General features: G+C 48.2%; 9 protein-coding genes across 9 annotated transcripts, besides 2 other annotated features; all 9 read right to left on the minus strand.

The window, feature by feature from the left end:
* Window positions 1-20,755: part of a sequence feature (sequence corresponds to BAC RPCI93-6E7) that runs on past both edges of the window.
* Window positions 194-1,780, minus strand: Tb927.5.3420 (hypothetical protein, conserved; the record flags this gene model as incomplete). Its single annotated transcript, XM_839919.1, has 1 exon — window positions 194-1,780. The coding sequence occupies one exon, from the start codon at window positions 1,778-1,780 to the stop codon at window positions 194-196; it is 1,587 nt and encodes a 528-aa protein (XP_845012.1).
* On the minus strand, window positions 2,619-5,009 carry Tb927.5.3430 (ubiquitin-activating enzyme E1, putative; the record flags this gene model as incomplete). The annotated part of the gene is made up of 1 exon (XM_839920.1): window positions 2,619-5,009. The coding sequence occupies one exon, from the start codon at window positions 5,007-5,009 to the stop codon at window positions 2,619-2,621; it is 2,391 nt and encodes a 796-aa protein (XP_845013.1).
* Window positions 5,549-5,606: a sequence feature (A-rich).
* On the minus strand, window positions 5,808-6,953 carry Tb927.5.3440 (hypothetical protein, conserved; the record flags this gene model as incomplete). Its single annotated transcript, XM_839921.1, has 1 exon — window positions 5,808-6,953. The coding sequence occupies one exon, from the start codon at window positions 6,951-6,953 to the stop codon at window positions 5,808-5,810; it is 1,146 nt and encodes a 381-aa protein (XP_845014.1).
* Tb927.5.3450 (hypothetical protein, conserved) lies at window positions 7,383-8,966 on the minus strand (the record flags this gene model as incomplete). Its single annotated transcript, XM_839922.1, has 1 exon — window positions 7,383-8,966. One exon carries the CDS (start codon window positions 8,964-8,966, stop codon window positions 7,383-7,385), a length of 1,584 nt encoding a protein of 527 aa, XP_845015.1.
* On the minus strand, window positions 9,562-11,175 carry Tb927.5.3460 (hypothetical protein, conserved; the record flags this gene model as incomplete). The annotated part of the gene is made up of 1 exon (XM_839923.1): window positions 9,562-11,175. The coding sequence occupies one exon, from the start codon at window positions 11,173-11,175 to the stop codon at window positions 9,562-9,564; it is 1,614 nt and encodes a 537-aa protein (XP_845016.1).
* On the minus strand, window positions 11,622-12,890 carry Tb927.5.3470 (hypothetical protein, conserved; the record flags this gene model as incomplete). The annotated part of the gene is made up of 1 exon (XM_839924.1): window positions 11,622-12,890. The coding sequence occupies one exon, from the start codon at window positions 12,888-12,890 to the stop codon at window positions 11,622-11,624; it is 1,269 nt and encodes a 422-aa protein (XP_845017.1).
* Window positions 13,521-15,191, minus strand: Tb927.5.3480 (hypothetical protein, conserved; the record flags this gene model as incomplete). Its single annotated transcript, XM_839925.1, has 1 exon — window positions 13,521-15,191. The coding sequence occupies one exon, from the start codon at window positions 15,189-15,191 to the stop codon at window positions 13,521-13,523; it is 1,671 nt and encodes a 556-aa protein (XP_845018.1).
* On the minus strand, window positions 15,486-16,400 carry Tb927.5.3490 (hypothetical protein, conserved; the record flags this gene model as incomplete). The annotated part of the gene is made up of 1 exon (XM_839926.1): window positions 15,486-16,400. One exon carries the CDS (start codon window positions 16,398-16,400, stop codon window positions 15,486-15,488), a length of 915 nt encoding a protein of 304 aa, XP_845019.1.
* On the minus strand, window positions 17,673-19,433 carry Tb927.5.3500 (hypothetical protein, conserved; the record flags this gene model as incomplete). Its single annotated transcript, XM_839927.1, has 1 exon — window positions 17,673-19,433. The coding sequence occupies one exon, from the start codon at window positions 19,431-19,433 to the stop codon at window positions 17,673-17,675; it is 1,761 nt and encodes a 586-aa protein (XP_845020.1).

Consider the following 20,755-nt stretch of genomic DNA (forward strand, 5'->3'; position numbering starts at 1 on the left):
AAAGCAGAGGTACATCAATTACTGTCACCTAAAATGTTAATACCATCGGAAGTTAGTGATAGCTCTTGGATGGGAATACGGTAGGGCACCCGCAAGACCTTTACCGCTTCTTCTACTTCAAACACCGACTTTCCCTCGCTCCTTCAATTCATAAATGGTACTCATCGTCTTCATTCATCACACCACCTGTCCCCTAACCGCTAAGTTGCAGCTGCAGGGAGTCATCAAGTGCAGTTAGTAGTTCCGGATAGCGCCACCTTGCATATGCAAGTTGAATGGAAGAGATTAGTTCTGACCACCATGCGCGAAGCATTAGCAGTAACACGTACCATTGAGATCTATCCTCATTGCAAATTCTTGCCGAGTAACGAAGCATCCGCAAAGGCCTGTTTACAGGATCATTCAGTACCTTGTTTATCGCCTTTGCTGCCATGATGTTCCGCAAGACTAACGAGTACTCTTTGGGAAGTTCATAAACTATTTCGTTGATCTTGTCCATCTGGTTTCGCATTTGATCTTGCATAAGTCCCTTCGTCATTTTTGTCATCACGCGCCCCTCCGCGGTAAACAATTCATACGGGTGCTGTAAGAAACAAGAGGCAAGTAATGCGTAGTCCTCAATACCAAACTTTTCGGATATCCTTTTCAGTGTCGCGGTGTCATGTGTCACGGAGGAGGTCCAAATAGTAGCCAAATCCCTCCGCATTTCATCCGTTAACTCCGTACAGAGGCCGAAATCTAATAGAACTACCTGCGGTTTCCCGTTCGGTAGACGATGCACTAAAATATTCCCCGCGTGCGGATCACCATGTACGAAGCCCGAAACAAATAGCTGATACGAGAGTGCGTCATAGAGCCATGATGCAACCATCTTGGGTTCAATACCCAACTCCATTAGCCTACTTATATCTGTTATCCTCGCAGCGTCTTTGATCAGGCGCGTCGTCAGAACTCGACGGGTGGAATATAATCGCAGCACCTCGGGGGTAACAACACGGTCCCCGAATCCACCGGCTTTTAGATCCCGTGCGCCCCGCTCGCAGTTGTCCGCTTCTAGTGCAAAATCTAACTCGTTCCCAACGGTTTTGTTAAGCTTGGAAACAATTCCTGAGAGATCATAACCACGAAAGAAGAACCCAGCAATATTCAGCATGAGTTGGATCGTGCGCATATCACCTTTAAAGCGCTGCGCGATGTCTATGTACTGAACCTTTACCGCAACATCGATACCCTCCTTCCTGAGTTTCCCTCGGTGCACTTGCGCAAGGGAAGCGGCGGCAAGTGGTTTGGGATCAATCACTTCGAATATTTCGTCAACAGGCCTGTCGAGATCGTGCTCCAACACCGCCATCACCTCCGTAAAGGGCCGCTTGGCCACGTTGTCTTGCAACACCGCCATCACCGAGCAGTACTGCGGGGGTAGGACATGGTTCAGATTAGCGAAAACCTGCCCTACCTTCACATAAAGGCCACCGTTTGTCTCAGCAAGTTTCACTAAACGGGAGGCGCTGCGAAGGTGAACCTCATTCCACCTCTCTTGATCCTCCACGCCATGAAGACTCCACGCGTAGTCAACGAAGATGCACCCGCTAACATATGCACAGCGAAACACGCGGCCGACGCCATCCAACAGCACGCGGGAAGGCAGCAGCGGAGCTGGAACATATTCCAATGGGGGAACCATTAGCAGTGATGTTGCCACGGCAGCGCTTCCCACGGTTAAGGAAACACAACGGCGAGGGGACCGACGAGTAAAACGACGAATTGTGCGCCAAGCCATTTATTTCAAAGTTACGTGGCTTAGGGTGAGAAGTTCCACCTTCTTTTTGTGATGACTTTCAATCAGTGTGTGGCGGCTGCCGGACCCAAGCTTGTAAGAAGAGTGTAGTGAGGAATTCTCCGCTACGATTGTATGACTCGCTCAGACGAGGTCATCGTATCATTAAATATGCAAGTATAAACAAAGAGGCACAAAAAGAAAGAGAAATAAATAACCGTTGAGTTTAGCGGATTCATGAACCAATGGTAACACCGTCAAAGCAAGAGGGAAATAGGCGCGTGCGGATCCCCTCACACGGCTTGACACATTTTAATAATTAGGTTTAGTAGATGTCCAACAAGTGCCATGGGGCACCTCTGTTGGTAGCCCTCATCGCCATACAAAGGACAGCGACAGAAATAGGGGGACCGGCCTGTTAGCACCACAAATACGTTAGGGAGTTCCTTTCCGCAGCCCCTGCTCATGGACAAACCATTGTGCCTTCGTTCGTCGTCCTGCGCCAGCTGGGGTCTCTCTTGGACCGTTTCTCCATCAGATGATGTCACTCTCCCCGCACAAAACTAATAAGGTTAAGTGAGGCACCGCTTAGAGAACGACGCAACTACATGGGATTGGTCATAAGGTAGGGCACGCAAATAAGCAGAACACTGTTTCGCCCTATAATACAAAGCTGCAAACGAACCACCAACCTGATATGCCTATGACGTGAAGCGGTCCTTTATTAGTAAACATGCGTATGCATGATCATCAGCCCCCGTTTGATCGATATTTTCGCTGCTTCACATATTTTAATCTGCTTTGCAAACTGCCGTACCCCACCAGTCCCTCCTTCCGCGATCTAATCAATTTCTACAACCTCGTCACTATCTTCGTCCCCGGAGTCGATAAGCACAGGAACAGCGGCTTTGGAAAGGGTACAGCCACCCGCCGGCACATTGGCCTCACCGACAGCATCCCCAGCATCGATAGCTGCGGGATCGGCAGTACTAATTGGCATCGCGAGAAGCGAACTCTCGAACTTTAAGGCCTCCTCAAGGCCTTCCACCACTACACCCGACTGTGGTACCTGCTCTTTGAGTTCTTCGCAATGATGAACTACCACTCGCCACTCTACGTCGTGGTCGAGATCGTCAACAAGAAGATCTAACGGCCTGTGATCATCCTTCATTTGTGATAGCAAAGGAGTAGAATTTAGGGCTTCATAGTCCCCTTTCTCGTACAAAATGCTTGCACCATGAAAAATTGTCGGCTCGTGCATATTCAAGTGTTGCTGAAGTACGCGATGAACAAACAATTCGAACGTTACCTGCTTAGCATTCAAATACACGTCGACAGTTGGGTGACGATCGCGGCACACGAGACACTTATCACTGGCCGGATTAGGGGGCGCACTGTGAACAAGGTACATGTCTGAAACCCACCGTACCAACCCCAGTTTGCCATTTCCCCCTAAAACGGCGGAAGGATTGGCTGAAAGGCGACGGCGGCGCACTTGAGGTACTTTTCTAACGTAAATCATCTTCGGTTCAGGCGGTTGATTTCCCCCACGAGACACGAACAGTACACGCACAGCCTGCTGCACAACACCAGCAGCTATAACAGCATTTGTCGTTGCGATAGCGGGCACAATTGCCCCGGCAATGCTACGGATTTCCTCGACCGACTGCTGAGGTGATATATGGAATATTAGAGCACGTAAATTCGACACACCCGCCACAAAATCAACCGCATCATCATCTTCCTTACGAAAGGCAACTCGTTGGCCACGCGAAGCACAGCGAACAAAAGCATCGACAAAAAGTAAAGCTGTTTCATTCAACGACATTAAACAATCCCGAGTCACTCGCGGGACTACGCCCTGGGGATTATCACACGCCGCTTTAAGTTGTTCCGCTGCTCCGTGAATAGCTGTGGGTTCAAGGGGGGACGGTGGTTGCGTTGGCCAAGCAGACTTAATGGAAAGGAGTTCCTCAATCTTCGAAACAAACAAACAACACCCTAGCGAAACCGCTAAGTTGTGCAAATTTAGTTTACCATTTTCTGTGTTGATCCCCTGCCGCTCTTTTTCCTGGTTTAGGAGATCATCGACGAAGGTTAGTTCATCCCCGGCATCTTGTTGTCCATCGCCGAAGAGACGCTCGTACAGCTCCTTTGCGTAGTGAACGCAATGAACCATAGTTGTGGGTCGAGCGTGAACTGTACAGACGGCTAGTGTTTGTTTTCCTGAAGCCTTTGGATGACAATCATAGCATTCATAGCGACCATATACAATGGGTTGAACCTGACCATTGTATCCCATCGTCCCACTCTCAACGAGCGGCACGCCTGCTTGCTTGCACATGCGATTGACACACTGACGAGCACTAACGTTGTCAAGGGCATTCAGCACAACCGCGAATTGAGCAAAGAACGCTTTACCATAGGCTTCATCCTTGATGTTGGCATGGTGAGCGCGAATGTTGGGAGGTCGCCGTGGGTTTGCAGGGGTGAACCAGTTCATGATGGCCTGACGTGCAGTGGCACTCTTGGACTGACCAACGTCATCCCTATTAAAAAGGAATTGCCGGTTGAGGTTTGTTGCGTCAACAGTGTCTAAGTCGAACACGTCGATGTCGCTAAACCCGTAAAGCACGAGAACTTTGAGCAGTTCGCACCCGATGCCTCCAGCGCCGACAACGAGGACGCGGCTATCCAATAACACTATGTCTTTATCTGCAGCGTATTGTATATTCGTACCAGGAGTCTTTATCCGTCCTTCAACAGCTACTAGTGCAGTTGGTGTCGCCGCACACACTACTCTCTTTTCCCAGTACACCGGCAACTCCATGCCACCTACTTCATCAGAGAAGTGAAGTCTCACCTGCGTGAAACTTGGAAACCCTGTAGCGTTCTGAATTTCGTCAAAAGTCAGTCCGGCAGGAATACAAACTTCCGTACCGGCGGGAGTGGAAAGTGACAGAGATAGGAATCCCTTAACAAATGAAAATGAGACACCCTTACCACCCTCATGCACATGTACGTCAATGAATACATCGTCCACCGAAGTACCGTCAACAGCTTCCCGCAACGCTACGCGGACTGCTGCAACAACTGATTCCCGAACAAAACGAGCATCGTCAGCAGCAACGCCCTGCGCGCCCTCACGTTTCACACGCTTCACAGAAACAGTCTGTGCTTCCTGCGATAGTATCGGCACGGGAAAGACAATATGTCCGACATTAACGTGCATCCTATCGCGATAGCAACACTACCACATGTAAAAAGAAAAAGAAGATGGGCACACTGATAAAATACATAATAGACAAAAAAAAATGGTCGTCACACACTAATCACAAAGAAATAAAATGATAGTCCCTCCAAGAGTAAAAAAATGCTCTCAGATTCATCAAAATATAAGGTAAGAGCAAGCCGCCTTCATAGCCAAACCCAAGTGCAAATGTCCATAAGAATGTGCATACGTAAGGCCCACTTCAGTGAAGGAGCACAACCCGCACAGGCTACAGAAAATAAACAGTGAAAAAGAAGTAACAGAAAAAAATACATCACTCAGAATAAACATAAAAGCGCGGAACAAAAAAAAATAGCACAAAAATAAGAAGATGCAGATAATTAAAAAAAAAAAGTATGTAAAGTAGTATTGCAATCAACAAAAAGCAAAAAATTAAAAAACAACTATAATCAATAGGTAACAACACCCAGTCGAAAGAAAGTAAATATGAAACTAAAATTGTTGAGCCGCACAAATGCTGCATGGCAACTTACCACCTTAACACACAAACAAAGAAAGAAAGAAACACGAAAACACATACAAATACGAATACAAGAAATTGTGTATCATATTGTGACAGCCTGCGACATCAAAGTTACAAACACATTACCTGTGATAAATTATAACCATATGCTGTTTCCGTCCTAACCATTCCAAATTAAGGGACAAAAAAAAAAGGAGGACATATCCGAAAACGTTTGCCGCAAGAAATGATCATGTAACGGTGGCAAAAAAAAATAACACACCCAAGTGCAAACTCTAAACTTGAATCACAGAAACCCGGTCCATACACTTCCGCTGGCCAGACAAGGCATGCTGAAATAACGTGTTAGATATCGTTGTTTGATCCACATGATAAAGTGTCAATAATTCATCTCTCACAACCAAAGTAAGAGGAACACTGGCACCAGGTACAATATCACCTCCAAGAGAGCGGAGACGGGCACATGTGACAAATGTTGCAAAGGGATCTGTGCACAACTGGTGCAGTTGGCAATACCGCCGCATGTGAATAGTCAAGAGAGTGCTATAACGCCTCCCATTGGCATTTACGCATTCAACTCGAGGACAAGTCTCACTGCTTGCTGCATTGGGGTTCTCCAATTGCTCCGCATTATACAACATCAAAGGAACAGCAGATTCCCCTGGAGGAGTATCGCTGTCCTCAACACGAGGATCACGGCTTGTGGAGGAAGACATTTCAGTCACTGTAGGAGGACAGGGCACGGGAACACAACGCCCCCGCTCACTTGTCATCACCATTGTTCCAAGTGCTGCAGCTTCCTCTTCAGTTACCCAATATTGTGACTTGAATCGTGTATAGAAGGGGTGACTCATAAGCACCAGCCGCAGTCTTCGAGAGAAGGGTCGCCCCGTTGCGCAGAGTGGCATGGCCTTCACCGACGCAAGCGCAACGCATGAATCAGCCTCCGGAGAGTTCGTTTGCTGCAGGTTGTAAAGAACCACGTTAAACATCGAGGTGCTCACTTCAACCCCAACCTCACATTCCAGCACCGTGTAACCCCCTCGTATATATGATGCATTTGTAGCCCAAACAGGCGATCGGAAACCTCGTAACTCCGCTGCATTCGCAAGTTGTTGTGCCACATCGCCTTCATACAATACACCACGAAGGTTCATCGGTTTGTAGTATGATGGTAGAGATCCGACCCTCGTAACCGCAGCACGCTGGGAAGCGGTTTCACCGAGCAGGTTGTCAAGTGAGTTGCAAATACTTTCATTAATTGAAACTTGAGGATGTGTTGCAACTTCCTCAACAGCACATGCGGGAGTTTCTGATGACATCGCCAGGGGTTTTAACATTTCTCTCCGTCCTCGAAAAAAGACAGCAGAGTGCCATAAACTCCGTGTAACCAGCATGTGGTGTGGTGCAAACCGTCTCATTGTACCAACGGATGTTTGTTTCAAAAGGTGCCCGAGTTTTTTTTTGTTAATAATTATATTTCTTCAAAACAAAAAAAGAAATAAAATGGCAACGCACGTCTCTCCGTGTAACGACGAACTCCTACTAAGCTCAACGCAACTAACAAAAATTTTAAAAAATAGAAAAAAGAGAGAAGATAATAATGTTAGCATTTAAGAGCGAAAGGGTTCAACGAGAAAGGAATTTTTAACTGTGGGAATCCGTTCTGTGTATGTCTCGCGCAGTTCTTGTTACGCACAATTTTAGAAGACAGAGGTCAAAAGTTTTACCTCAACCAAATTTTATGAAAGGGATAAGAACACGACATTCCGTAGGCTGCAACAAACACTGTCACACACACACACACAGAGACAGAGAAACACACGTACACTGACAAAATTCACTTAAGTCTATCTCCGTTTCTTCTTCTGCACTACGACGGTCGCTCCGGGAGGGCCAGCTGGCTTGGCTTGCTTTGGTGTTGACGAGTCTGGCCGCCTCAATAGAGCTGATGCAGCGGCACTGGCATGAGGAGGTCTGTATGGTTGCGGTTTCGCCTGAGCCTCCGTTTTCCGTGGTGAGGCTGACCGCATCGGATACAAATGCGTCTGTTGGGTCTGGACCCAGTGAGCTCCATAAAGAATTGGGTACTTCTGAGTCAAAAGCTGTTCCCCGTTATTTTTATAAAAAACAAGTTTGTTATCGATTCTCAAACGAGTAAATATTATAGCACAGAGAAAGATGTGTGAGTCTGGTGCCCAAAGTTGTACACTGCACTTGTGATTGAACTCACCCGTCGATACGGCTACGGTGGAAGTCGTTTCGGCGGGGCCACGTCCGTTGCTCCCACTTGATGGAGGCCGAACATCGAAGAAGACAAAATCTCCTGCAAGGTTCCCCGTTCCACCGAGAGTGCAGAAACGGCCATTCGGTGACCACAAAATAACATTCCTCGGTGCTTCACCAAATGTCATCAGCGCAACACCCGCTTTGTCGTATAGTGTTGTCTTGTTGACGGGCATCTTGCCGTGCACGACCATAAGCTCGTCAACTGTCGGGCTCCATTGACAATCATGAACTGATTCCCCGCTAGGGAACTTTATCTGTTTTATCTTCCGCCCGCCTACGTCAACGAGATAAAGTAACACCGTACCATAGTAGCTTTTCCCGCTTGCGTCTCTCTCAGACTTCACGAGCACTGCCAGATGATTTCCCGAACCACTCCACAACAACGTTGCTGACTCCGCCCGGCCGAATGTTGCCTGAAACATTGCTCCGTCCCCCAAATTAGGCAGTCTGTATATAAAGAGGGTTCCCTGAGTTTGTTTGTGAAACGGTTTGAACAAAGCAAGAATGGGCATGCTGCTGGGGCACATTGACAACTCAATCTCTTTATCCTGAGGTAGTTGTAGGTCCAACTTGGAAAGTGCGGCCGCGTCCTCACTGAGCAGGTTACCATTCAACACGTGAAGGCACCCCTGTACTGGTCGGACGCAGTACAGATCCTGTTGGGTCCAGACCATCCCCGGCCAGCGGGCTTGCATACAGCGACGCAAAAGTTGCCCCGTGGCAGCATTGTAGAGCGCCATATTCCCCTCCGGTCGCTTGCTGTCCATCACAGAGTATGTAACAAGCACTGCGCCGGTGGCGGAGAAGGACAGCGCCACTGTGTTTCGTTCTTCCACTTCAAAGATAAGATTCAGCTGCCACGAATGGTTTTCCGATGGAGTGACATCATTGACTGATTTCCCCACGGGTACCACCTCGCTGTAGCGCACGTGAGTCGCAGTGGCGTGGGCAAACGCGGTGGAGCGAGCAGGGTTAAAGCACACTTCGCACTCACGATAATCACCTGTCATGGAACTGCTTTCGATCTCAATCAACTCTTGTTTCTTCTCGGAGAACAAAGCGAGCAGAAGGCTGTTGTCCTTCCGGAGGATGAGTGGGAGCAATGGTACACCCACCAACGAAGTATCGGACACATTCGACTCCATCAAGTATGAAAAAGGTTAATGAAGCAGCAATGACAATCTTGCTCGTTCTGATCCCTCTGTCACCTCTCAGTGCGGCGCCCGGTCGAGGTACCCCCCCCCCCTAATCAGAACTCTGCGCGCTAAAGCTTTGGTTCTGTCGCTCTCTCCTGTGCAACAGTCGTGGTGGACCTGTACTATACCGCGCTGCTGCCTACCTTCTGCCTAATTGTAGACTTACACTCTTAATTGACCTAGACTGGATAGCTCCCTTGCCAAAAAATATGTTTGCTCAAAAAAACAAAAAGACAACTAAAGAAAAAAAATAATACTAACATCTCAAAACTACGGCACCTGCTACAACAATAAAAACATACGAACGGAAACGAACCAAAACCAGTCGAAGAATCACAACCACATCGGGCAATCCAAGTCCCAAACAAATTGTCCTTCACGGAACTCTCTCTATCGGTTCTTTAAAGGACATCACAATCGCATATCCACAAATCTATTTAAAAGTGTATATTCATATATTGGTTCCTGCCGAATTTATCTCTGGAATCGGCATTCAGTTATCTCTAAACCCGTCGAAGAACTGCTAAAGGTGTTTAACAGTCCTTCACAAAACCTGCTCCACTGGCATCGGCAACACTATAGGAAGATTTGGTGGCAAGGGATCATCCACTCCGTAACGACTCAGGTGTGGGTTCCATTCTATAATGCGACCTACCGCTATGTTTCGTTCTGCAGCTATGGAATGGAGTGTTTCAAGCTCACATCCGCTAACAGAGTGATCGCGGCTACTTGTAATATAGTCACTCTTTTCCGCGGTAAAGCTGGGTGTTTTTTCTGCGGCAAAACTGGGCGTCCTTTCGGCATCTGGCCCGTCACGCTCACCTGCTTCTTCAACAGTGGCTGCTCCGGTAGGGCCACGAGGCTGCCCCAATTTGTTGTTACTGACGCTTTCACATTGTTGTGCTGGTTCCAGAGCCCCACCGGAGGCGGAAGTATCAACCTTTGGCTCACACTGAGGAACAGTATCATCAATTAGGTTTGGTGCATCCGAAGATGATGAACGGTCGTTGCTCTGTACATCATTAATGATACCGGTCTCGTCTACAGTCGGTGCGGGAGGGAAATTTGCAAGTGGAGGCATGCTCGCCTTGACTTGAGAGAGAAGCGACGGTGGAACAACGACGGAGGACAATCCGGTTACAGCAATCGCGTTTTCAAGCCAGCACGTCTTGCCCTGTCCGTGTATTTCACCGGCTTCTCCAAGGGATCCACGCGCCGCAAGCATCGGCGATGCAGGTGAGTAACCTGCATGCGAATACGAGCCGCTGCGGCGAAACGCGTCTGTTGCAGCACCCACTCCTGTGGCGACAGGCATTAACCCTCTAGATTCTGGGGGCTCAACTTGCCGTCCCTCCCATTCATCGCAATCTGTTCCAATGCTCTGCTCTCTGAAAGGGGCGCTGTAGCGAACAGGCGATGGCGAAGGCAGCATCATCATTGACCCTCGTGTGTTGCTACCACCTCTCGCCCCCACAACACTTCGCGGGTTGCTTTCATCTCGCGGTTCGGATAAGCCAGCCACTCCCACACTGCGAGAACTCTCCCCCTGAGTGCTTGGCAGCGGGGCAAGCGGTAACGGACACTCTGTAACACCAACGTCGTCTATCCCGAGGAAAACCTCCTCACCGCGCTGATACATTGCTGCCACCTCTTCGTCCTCTACCGCACGTTGCGTACTTGGGCTTTTTTTAATTCTAATATATGTATTTGCCGGCAAAATCTCATCATCGGCATAAACAGATAGTTTTGGGTTGTAACTGCGGAGTTCCTCCACGGGCACATCGCTGCATTTGGCAATGCTGCTGATCGTCTCCCGCTTCCAATCAGCAATGGGGTCCCCCATCACATGTTCCGTCGCTGGCGATGCCGGTGCCCTCGTAACCAAATCGGCTCCTCCCCTCAACTGCTGTTCCCCCTTTCTATGATCTAACGGAGTACTCTGGTTCTCTTTATCTTCTGCGTCGTCTGCTCCCAGGGGACGGAGACATTCATTTGCTTGCCCGCGCTTCTGCCATTCTACTGCCCTGCGGACAATGGCTGTCGTATTGGCCAGCGACAGCAGCAGTTGGTGAGCCTCATCATGAGGCAGCGTGTGTTGAAGGTCCAACCTGCTGAGTACCTGCAAAAGCCTGTCGATCTGGCACGATACGCTATTCATCGCGTTCAGTCTGTAGTAACTGGGATGCTCCTGGTAACTTTATGTCAGCAACTGTTCTTGGGAAAAGGTGCGAACGCACTTGCGATAAATGGAAAAAAAAAGTGGTGGCAGAAAGAGGACGTAAGAAAAAACCCTTATGTGTCGTCTGAGGGGAGCCAAAACATGCACTGCCCACAATCATAACACATCAACCCCTCGCTCCTCACCGACACGGTAGGGCGACAGTTTTTGTCAAAACAAAACCGTATGCACGCATATGTGTTTTAAAAGTATAACGTGTATCAAAAAGGAAAACGGAGAGCAAACTGTGAAGTAAAAAATAATGAGGTAGTTGGGAAAAAAATGTGAAAAAAAAAGACAGTTCACAAGAAAAAATTACTCATAACAGATGAGACATCACCACATATAATCTGTTGAAAATAACGGCACTATCCCGCACTATTGTGTTACTGGTCTTCCGAAAGGGACCTCATTAGGGGAAGAACAAGCGGTAGAGTGAGAACAACGGGCGTATTGGCATACTGGGGGCTCAGGGTCGACGACAAACTGGTGTGAGCTCCGAACATTTGCATGGCGTGTGTTAGTCGGAGTTGTAACTCCGATATAGTCGTAAGTGCACATTCATGAAGCTCTTCCCCACGACGCAGCCAGTGCGAAACTTGAGCACTAAACATCGCGTCTGAAGTCCCCTTAGGGTCAGGATCCCCCTGCAGAGCACCGGCCATGGGAGCGCTGCCGATATTAGTTGCATGTGATGAAGTTGACGCTGCTTGTTCTGTAATCTCCCTGTTAAGAATACACTGAGCGCGGAGCAGTAACTCTTCGACTCCTTCTCGGGACACCCGTGACGCCGCCGTGTTTGTGCCGCTTGCACCTGGCCCAGATTTCGCTTTTGATCCAAGTGGAAACGGTGTCTGGTCGCCCCTCGTGTCAAGTCTGAGATCCGTAGGATCCATGCAGCCCGATGAGTTTCTGGAGATACAAAAATCATCATTGCGGCTATTGCCACCATTGTCAAGAAACTGGGTGGAGCACTGTGGCGCCACTGCGGGTGCAGGATCGCACTCCTCTGATGGACTTGGATCAATTACCTCTAGGTCCACCGCTGTCGCACTTTCCCCCTGAGCATGTGGAGGCTCAGCCGCTAGTAGTGTCGATGTCTCTGTCGGAATAGCAACACAAGACGCTTTGAGTTCGTCTGAAGTAGAATCAAAGGTGAAATCCACGCATAGGCTTTCAGCACGTAAAGCTGCGGTGTCGCTGGGTGAGAGAAAGCGAAAGGGGTTCACCCCGTCTACCTCTTCGGCCGCTTCCACGCTCCGCGCTGGTCCATCGCTTGGTGCCACGCCTCCTGTAGGCCACGCATCATCGCTACTACAAAGATAATCGAAGCAAAACCCATCAAACAACGCGGGCTGAGCGACATCCCCCTCGCCACCGCTCGTGTTACTTCCGGAAGGTTGGACGATACCACTGCTTTGCATACTGTCAAAGAGGAAGTTACCAAAGGGTAAACCATCGTCTGCGGTAGTGGTTTCTTGCGCAGCTGCTGCCGTTCGATGTAGGACGTCGACCCCGGTGTGCTGAGCGGTAAAAAAAGAATCGTTAGCGGTTGTTGTGACGTCATTACGGCTGCTCGATGTTGCACTGTCCGCAACAGCACTTTTGTGAAAGCTGGTCCGTTGATTATGTGGAGACTCTACTCTCATTTGCATCGTGGACAATGTCCTTTTTGCAATGTTAGACTCCCCTTCGCGCGTAAATGGTGAAGAACGAAGAAAAAAAATGCAGCGTCAAAGCGGAATCGTAGCATAAATCACATGAAGTTTTGCATGAAACTGCAAACGCTTCGGAATATGTGCCTTCTCCAGCTATGTCAAGCCAGCCCACCAGATTATCCAATAATCACACAAATAAACAATGTAAGCTGTTGACAAGTTGTCAAAAGGGAGGAAACCCCCTTTCTACCACGCCGGGGGCAGATGAACTTCTGTTCTTGTTTCCCATTAAACAGATCCCCCAAAGTCATCAGTTAATCGCAGAGGGAGGTAGGCAGCGTTTACCGTAACAACACAGCGGCAGCCAGTCAAAACGGGGTACACAAAAGCTTGTGACTTTCTCTATCTATAAACAAAGGGAAGAGAACAAGAAGGCTGAGCCTTGAGGCACCAGCCGCCCAGGAGCGAAAACAGGCGGGCCCTAACCCTTCCTTGACATCCTTGTCAGCATCCCAAAATTTCGTCGAGGAGCGCTTATGGGGGGAACGAAGATAGGCAACTTCTTGCAGATGGGCATACGACTGCACATTTTGCACATGTGCGAAACTGGAAGCCGCTTTATGAGCGCTAAGGTTTCTTAACCGCAAGTTGTACCTGTTGCTGAAGCTTAGCGACGGCTTGCACTAATTGACCATGCCGAGCTATGTTTTCCTCCAAACACTTTCGGTACGAATGAGCGTCATCGCTTGCACAATTGTCCTCTTCAACGGAAATAGGTACGGTAGGCAACTGTCTGCTGGTCATCGGGAGAGCGACCGACTGATCGGGAGCAGGTGAAGAATTGCCCTTACTTCGAATATGACACATTGGCAAGCAGCATGTGCGGCCAACAGGGTTAGCACCTGCTTCAACGGGTACGGCAGGCGGAACCCGTGAGTTGTGGGGTATATGATGTGTGGAAGTCAGCAAAGGCACAGTCCCGGTCGGGGTAAATGTTGGAGTGACGACACCAGAAGGGTCAGTGGCCCATAAATCAAGTCGCGAACATGCTGCCTCGCAATTCGTGCGCAGACTGTCGCCACACAATCTCCTTAAAGGGACAGCAGACGGGGAACCTGGTTCGGTTTGGGTTTCGGCCGTCGCCATTCCACAGCTCACTTGTACGCCTACAGAACGTTGGCTACCGTGCATCCTAAGACACAACTCGTGACCACCAACTGTTTCGGTGTGTGCACCTATTTTCCCTTCAAAAGAGTAAGGCGGTTGCTGAATGAAGTGATGCTCCCCTTGATCTATCGAGTCGCCCCCCACATTCAAAAGAGTGGCACTGACACACCCGCGATGCTGCGCAATGGGGTAGCGACGAGGCATCGTGCAGACATCCACTGCAGGAACGGCAATGCTATCGTGTGACTTGGAGGTGTAATTTGTCTCATTTAAACCGTCTACTACTTGTTGTTGCTTCTCGTTCCCTAGCGCACACCCATACTTGGCGGAGACTCGGACGTCCCCTGCTACCGTTCGAAACCAATGCACCGCCGGTTCTTCGACAAAATTTAGGTAACGCTCCTTCCATTTAGCAGCCTCCTCTTTGAGAGATTTCATATTAGTTTCAAGGAGAAGCCTGTGACTGCGTTCATGCTCTAATTTTTGCTGAAGAATACGAATTTCGTGGCGATGATATAAAGCTTCCTGCTCCTCACTTATCCGAAACACAAGCTGTTGCACCTCCCGAAGCTGTGCATCACTTTCAGTCATTGTTTTGTCGTGAAAGTGCTTCAGTCGGGCATATTTCTTCTTCCAGTGGTTAGTCGAAGCGTCGCTACAGGTGGCATTGACCCCCTCCCGTGCAACTGTCAATTTCTCATCGGCGCCGACAGCTGGACGACATGTGGACGGTGGCTTGGTACTGCAGCACTCCGGTGGGCATGACTGGTGCTCACCACAGGCGAAAATCGACCCCGACATATCTTTCGTTACATTTGCTCCCTCCGAACACTCATTCTGGTGTCGTGTAGTATAATTAATACTGACGGTGTCGCCCATCCCATTAGAAGTATACAAATGCTCGTTTTCCACGGCAAGACTGCCAGTGCTTCCTCCATCGTGCTGATTAATCGTGCCGTGTTGGAAAAAGTCGCTTTCGCGATGGTGCGACTCAATCCGATGCCTCAACACCTTTGACTCGTACTGCGCCTCCGCCAGTTGCCGAACTAATTCCGCCACTTTGATGGGTGTGAGTACTACATTGAGACCAGTGCTACTAGAAATTTGAGATCCATCCTTTGTAGAACTCATCCTCTTATTTGAGGAAAGGAATAAAAAGGAACTGATCTCTGAGAGTTGACTGCCACCGCACAACACCACAGAAGTAAGCGCTGAAAACTTTCACTACATGGAACGCGTAACGGAGGACTAAATGCGTGAAGGGAGAGGTAGGGAATGGGAACGATTTGAAGCGTGTCTCGTTGCGTTTACCACCACAACCTTTTTATTAATATACAAGGTAAGGCATAGTGCAAACCCCCAATAAAAATAGTATTGTAAATTCACATGTCACCACGTTCTCCAAAGCTCATTTCTTATCACGCATCATCTATCTATATGATTGGTGTAGTACTCCTGTAGAGCCTTCTTTGTCCGCTTGTTAACAGCGAGTTTCGCTTCTATAGCATCCAATACGCCGGGAGGAAAACCATTGTTGCCTACCTCAAGTACTTCTATAGAGTTGTTGAGTAACAGTGCGTCCACAAGCGGGTAAAAACCGTAAAGCGTACACTGCACTTCTTTTCCATCAACCACAGTATTGTAAAGTCCTCTCCGGTATAACCCTAGGGTATTGAAACGCAAATCAACGTGCTGAAGCATGCAAGCCCGACTTGCCTTCACGAGCCATTCCGCTATGGCGCCCACACACGACTCACAACAGCCACTTACCATGTTGTCAGCGATGTGAACCTCCCGAAGAGCCGGGTGATATCCCATAGCAGCGCACAGAAGTGCAAACCCTGGGGGGCGAGTACCAAAGCGGTTGCTTGATACATCAAGTAACTGAAGAGAACGCAGCGCCGTTACCAGCAACGCAACCGAAGACCCGTCACTGGCACTGATTCCGCGGAGTTCAAGCACGCGTAGACCACCAGTGGAGTGGGAACTTGCACTCAGTGTCTCCGCAAGCACACGCAACCCTGCGTCACCAAGGTAACATTCACTAAGATTAAGAACCTTAAGTGGGAGAGAAGCAAGGGCAGGTGCGAGTGCACGTGTGCCACCTATTCCAAGTGCTGCAGCAGAGACAACGTATGATAACAAGTCCGGTGCATGGGAGTTGCTCTGCATAACCGTGGCGGCTTGCAATACGCGGGAGTTCGCCTCTACTTCAGCAACGTCACAGTATTCCTCATAAAGCCGAAGGAAAAGGTCAAGATATCGCACTGCGCTCGTTCTATCGCCCTCTGAGATGAACGCATTCGCATAGGATTGGTGTCCCTCTGCCACATCAGTCATTAACAAATTGCACGATACTACACACGTATATAAAAGTGTGCGTCTTGTCGGTACCGAAACTGATGGAAATTAGTGAAAACAGTATACAAGCCTGGCCTCGTTCGGGAATGTTTGAGACACTATTTACATCACCATCATCAATATAAAAGGAAATGAAAATGGAGAAACTGCTACAGAAGTAGGACATATACATAAGCACAGATACAGTAGTGGCAAAACCAATACCTCTATACATCAGAAGAGCAAATCACAATAATATTTTTAATTATGCTCAACACCACAATCACACATAGTTATCTTGCATGTTGGCGTTAAAACGATAGGCGGGTGTAAAAGGTATTTACGAACACCCTATGCCTAGTGTTCTTTAAGGAAAGAAATGGAAAGTTTTATCGACAAAGGGAAAGAAAACATGCGTGTAGAAGTTAACGGGAAACCCCCCAAAAAGTTCTGTACATTTTCAGTCACACGCGTACACGTGCATTTTTATGTAGCATGCGCTGACCCAGGTGTACCAGTGGTGATGCAGACCTCAGGTTCAGCCAACTCAACCAACAGCTGGACAGTGGTTATTTTGACACCAATGTGACGCATCATCAAGTACACAATCATTTTCGACCGCTACTACTGCCTAAATCTTGCGCCCCGTTTCAGCGACGAAATGTTCACAGGAATTGAAATTTACCTCAATTATCAACCGGACGCATTTTAAGTCTGAATTCCATTTGGCCTCCGCAATCACGAGAGCGCTATACACGCACCAAAGACAAGGGTCGCAATTTTCTCCGCTACGTCCACTTACAAATCTCAATACGCATCAGACACGTCGCATCGTTAGACCATCTTCACAGAAATCTTCAACGTAGGCGACAATACGCCTCACATTGGAATTTATGTCCTAAAAAATCCAACGTCTGAAAATTTGTGGTAGGATACATTCATTTTCCTTTTTAATAGGGCAAAGGTAGCCTTTGTTGGTCTGACAACTCACCAAATGCGTATCATGCCATCGTCGCCTCTGCAACTGGTACAGAGCGCGGGTCACAGCGAATCCAGCGGGATCACTCCACTAATTGATCAATTTTTACCCGACAGTAATGCAACGTGACCTCACAACGTCCCCCTACTGCTCATTTCGTTTCATTCCGTCGCATGAGCATTGAAGCGAAACAATGCAACCAAAGTTTATGAAGAGGTTCACAATGTCGATGGGAGAAAATACATGCACACACTGCTGGCTAGGTTAAGTCAAGCAGTTCAAATGGATTAGCGCTAAACGCAGTCATGTAGGAAATAAACACGCAACTCATCTTCGGTTGCTTCCACCGCCAGAAAGTACAACAGATAGGCCGCATCCACAGAAACTTGTCGGGCCATGTTGCCTACGTGCCCTTCAGAGAGGGGTACCATTTCATTCTTCGGTCCGAAAGGGCATAGTAACGCATCCACTGGACAGTCAAATTCGCCTACGATGCCGTTACAAACAAGCTCTGCCCAACAAATAGCCCTCAACACAGCGGTAGGAACAAGACAAGTGTCTGGGCTAAACTTCCGACATACTCGACTTACATATTTCAGTAACGACAGCATTGAGTTGGACGGGGCCCAAACACCAACAGTGCATCCGGGTTCGGTTAGGCGCCGGTGGTCCCAAACTACGGTTCCTCGGGTAAGGACCCTACATAATTCATCGGCCGCCTTCACTGCCGTATGTACGTTGCCAGATACATCAAAAGCTTTGTGCCCCGCAACCGCATCCTTATACGAGGTAAACAAGGACTCAAGCCACGACGCGCCTTTCTTTGAAGGTGGATAAGAGCCATCCGCTTTAGCCCAAGGTGAAAAACAATGACCGAGTGCAGTATTCAGACTCGACAGCCATGCGTCGCGTTCAGAGCCCAAATTTCCCACCTCCTCGTGTCGTAGATGCTCCAAAAGAACCTTTCGGAGCAAGCTCATGCGACTTCGTATATCATCATTACTCGAAAATTTTGGTAAAAGTGAAGGAGTCGTGATGAAACCGTACCACAGAACAAGCTCCGCATCTGTGTACGAACCATATTGCAGAAATACCTGATCTCCCTTCGATACAGGAGCTGTCGTCACAAATATGTACGCGCCCATACATCTGTCAAATCTCATAGTGGCATTATTTGTTAGTGAATGATTGAAATAATCGACCCATGGAATGACAGCCCAAACCTCAGGATCGTAAGAAAACCCACGGCTCATGAGGGTGTTATAAGCCCAAATAAACTGTTGCATTGTAAACGGTGTTGCACACGACATCGTGCAGCCACCAGAAGGTTGCACCAAGGGAAGATGCAGCGAAAGAATTGACATCACGATATTGAACTCTTTTTCTAGCTGCATCCGTTCTTCCAGCACCTTTCTTCTGTGCCTCTCAAAACACAGAAAGTTACGAAGACACGCACCACCCCCTTCACAGTCATGTGACCTTGCGACGCCCACACAAGTACTGTCCAGGTGCGTGTGTTCCAACAACTCAAGGAGGTTATCGTACTTGGTTGGTAGGGACAATAGCCACGTTCTCATCCAACGGTGTATGAAAAATGGCCCTAAATCTGCATTTCCGCCTCCAGTGGACACGGTAAACATAACTTCAGAGGCACTACCAGCTTTTTTATGGAAAGCATTGTTACTAAACCGACCACATTGCCCTGCGGCAACGAGCAAAGAGAAGATAATCATGGAGCCTGGTGATAACATTTGGTCTAAATCCCCTAGGATATCCACAGATGTCTCCCTTCTCGACCTCCCATCGAAGGGGGTCCAACCGAGACGCTCTTGCTTCTGCTGAGAAATCCAAAAATTAAGATGATTTCGAGCCTTCTGGGCGGTAATCATAGATGACTCTGGAATCTTTACTATCACTGTGTTCGACGGCAAATTTTCCGTGGCAATAACGCCGTGTCCACCACCCATTTGGTGGATTGGCAGTACGCCGATGGAAGGGTGGAAGAAAGCGCCTTCTTCCTGCAACATAAGTTGGATAAGCGACACGCTCTCCATGTTAACAGGACAAAAAGCTTCTACCAATTTTACTACTGATACCAATTTCAGAACATAAAGCACACAATTGAAACTAATGGGGAAATAGAGATAGCTTATTACTCGCACATGGCACGAAACTAGAACCAACAGCTGAGGAAGTCTAATGAACCAAACAATAAAATGAAGGTCCGGCAACAAAAAGGAACTTGGAGACCGAATATCGACAACAGATCATGGGGATGGAGAGGTTTAGCATACGCATGGAGAAAGCAAATACAGTTATCGGTGAGACGACACACAAAAACAAAGAAGCTAATATTACGTGGACGCAGGGCTGAAACACCATTCAGAGCTGGTCTATACTGTCACCAACCCGCCAAAGCAGCAGCAAAGCAGTAAATATATACCTACGTACGTATATACTTGAAGATACCTATCTCCAGAATGGCAAAGACGATCCTCATACCCACATCGCCCCTCTACCGGACACACACACGCACACCCTGGGGTGGCATAAGCACATCTAAAAAGCATACCCAATATGACATTTGGTGTTACAATTTTTGGCATGTCACGCGAGTGCACACATGTGCGAAGGTGAAAGCTTGCTTTACCCCCAAGTAAACAGAAGATGGTTGCCCACCAAGTAAGCCTGCATACAACCCAGTGAGAGCGCGCAGTGCGCACCTTTGTAACAAAGTTTATTTGCACGATATGCGCAAGTAACAGGAAATTCCTAAAAATATGTGGCGTATTTTTTGTAGTCGTATATGTAGGTTGTATCCCATAAAGCTGTCGTCCACCATGTTAATATACAATAGTCAAAAAACAAGAGGTTTCTGAATAGATGACATGGGATATGGTGTAAGCAAAGTAGTAAAGACGTTGGTACGCACCTAAACTCGCTGATCACGTGGGTAAGGTGAAGCACAAAGGTAAAAAAAATAACTCTGATCTCCACTTTAGCGACCTTCAGTATTCCCGACAGACCACCAATTACAATGCAGTTGCACTAGAATATCCCATATACACACTATTAAATATACCATCAACGTTTATTCATAATTTACAGTGTGCTGTGCCAAAAAAAAAATTTTGCTTACACTTTGTCGCAAACACATCTCGGTGGCATCACGTGTGCTAACACGGGGCAAGCAGTACGGTAGTGCAGCAATTTCTTCACCAATCTCTGTACTCGGTAAACTGGTCGAGGTACACCCCAGTCTCTTTTTTTTTACATAATAGGGGGGGGGGGGTAAAGGCTGCCTCAGTGGCGGTGCCACGCGAAAGAGATTGCCGAAGGATATTACCGATGGAATCTCTCCACCAGCGGGAGAATT

Source organism: Trypanosoma brucei, chromosome 5 (genome assembly GCF_000002445.2).
Source record: "Trypanosoma brucei brucei TREU927 chromosome 5, complete sequence".
Classification (NCBI taxonomy): domain Eukaryota; phylum Euglenozoa; class Kinetoplastea; order Trypanosomatida; family Trypanosomatidae; genus Trypanosoma; species Trypanosoma brucei.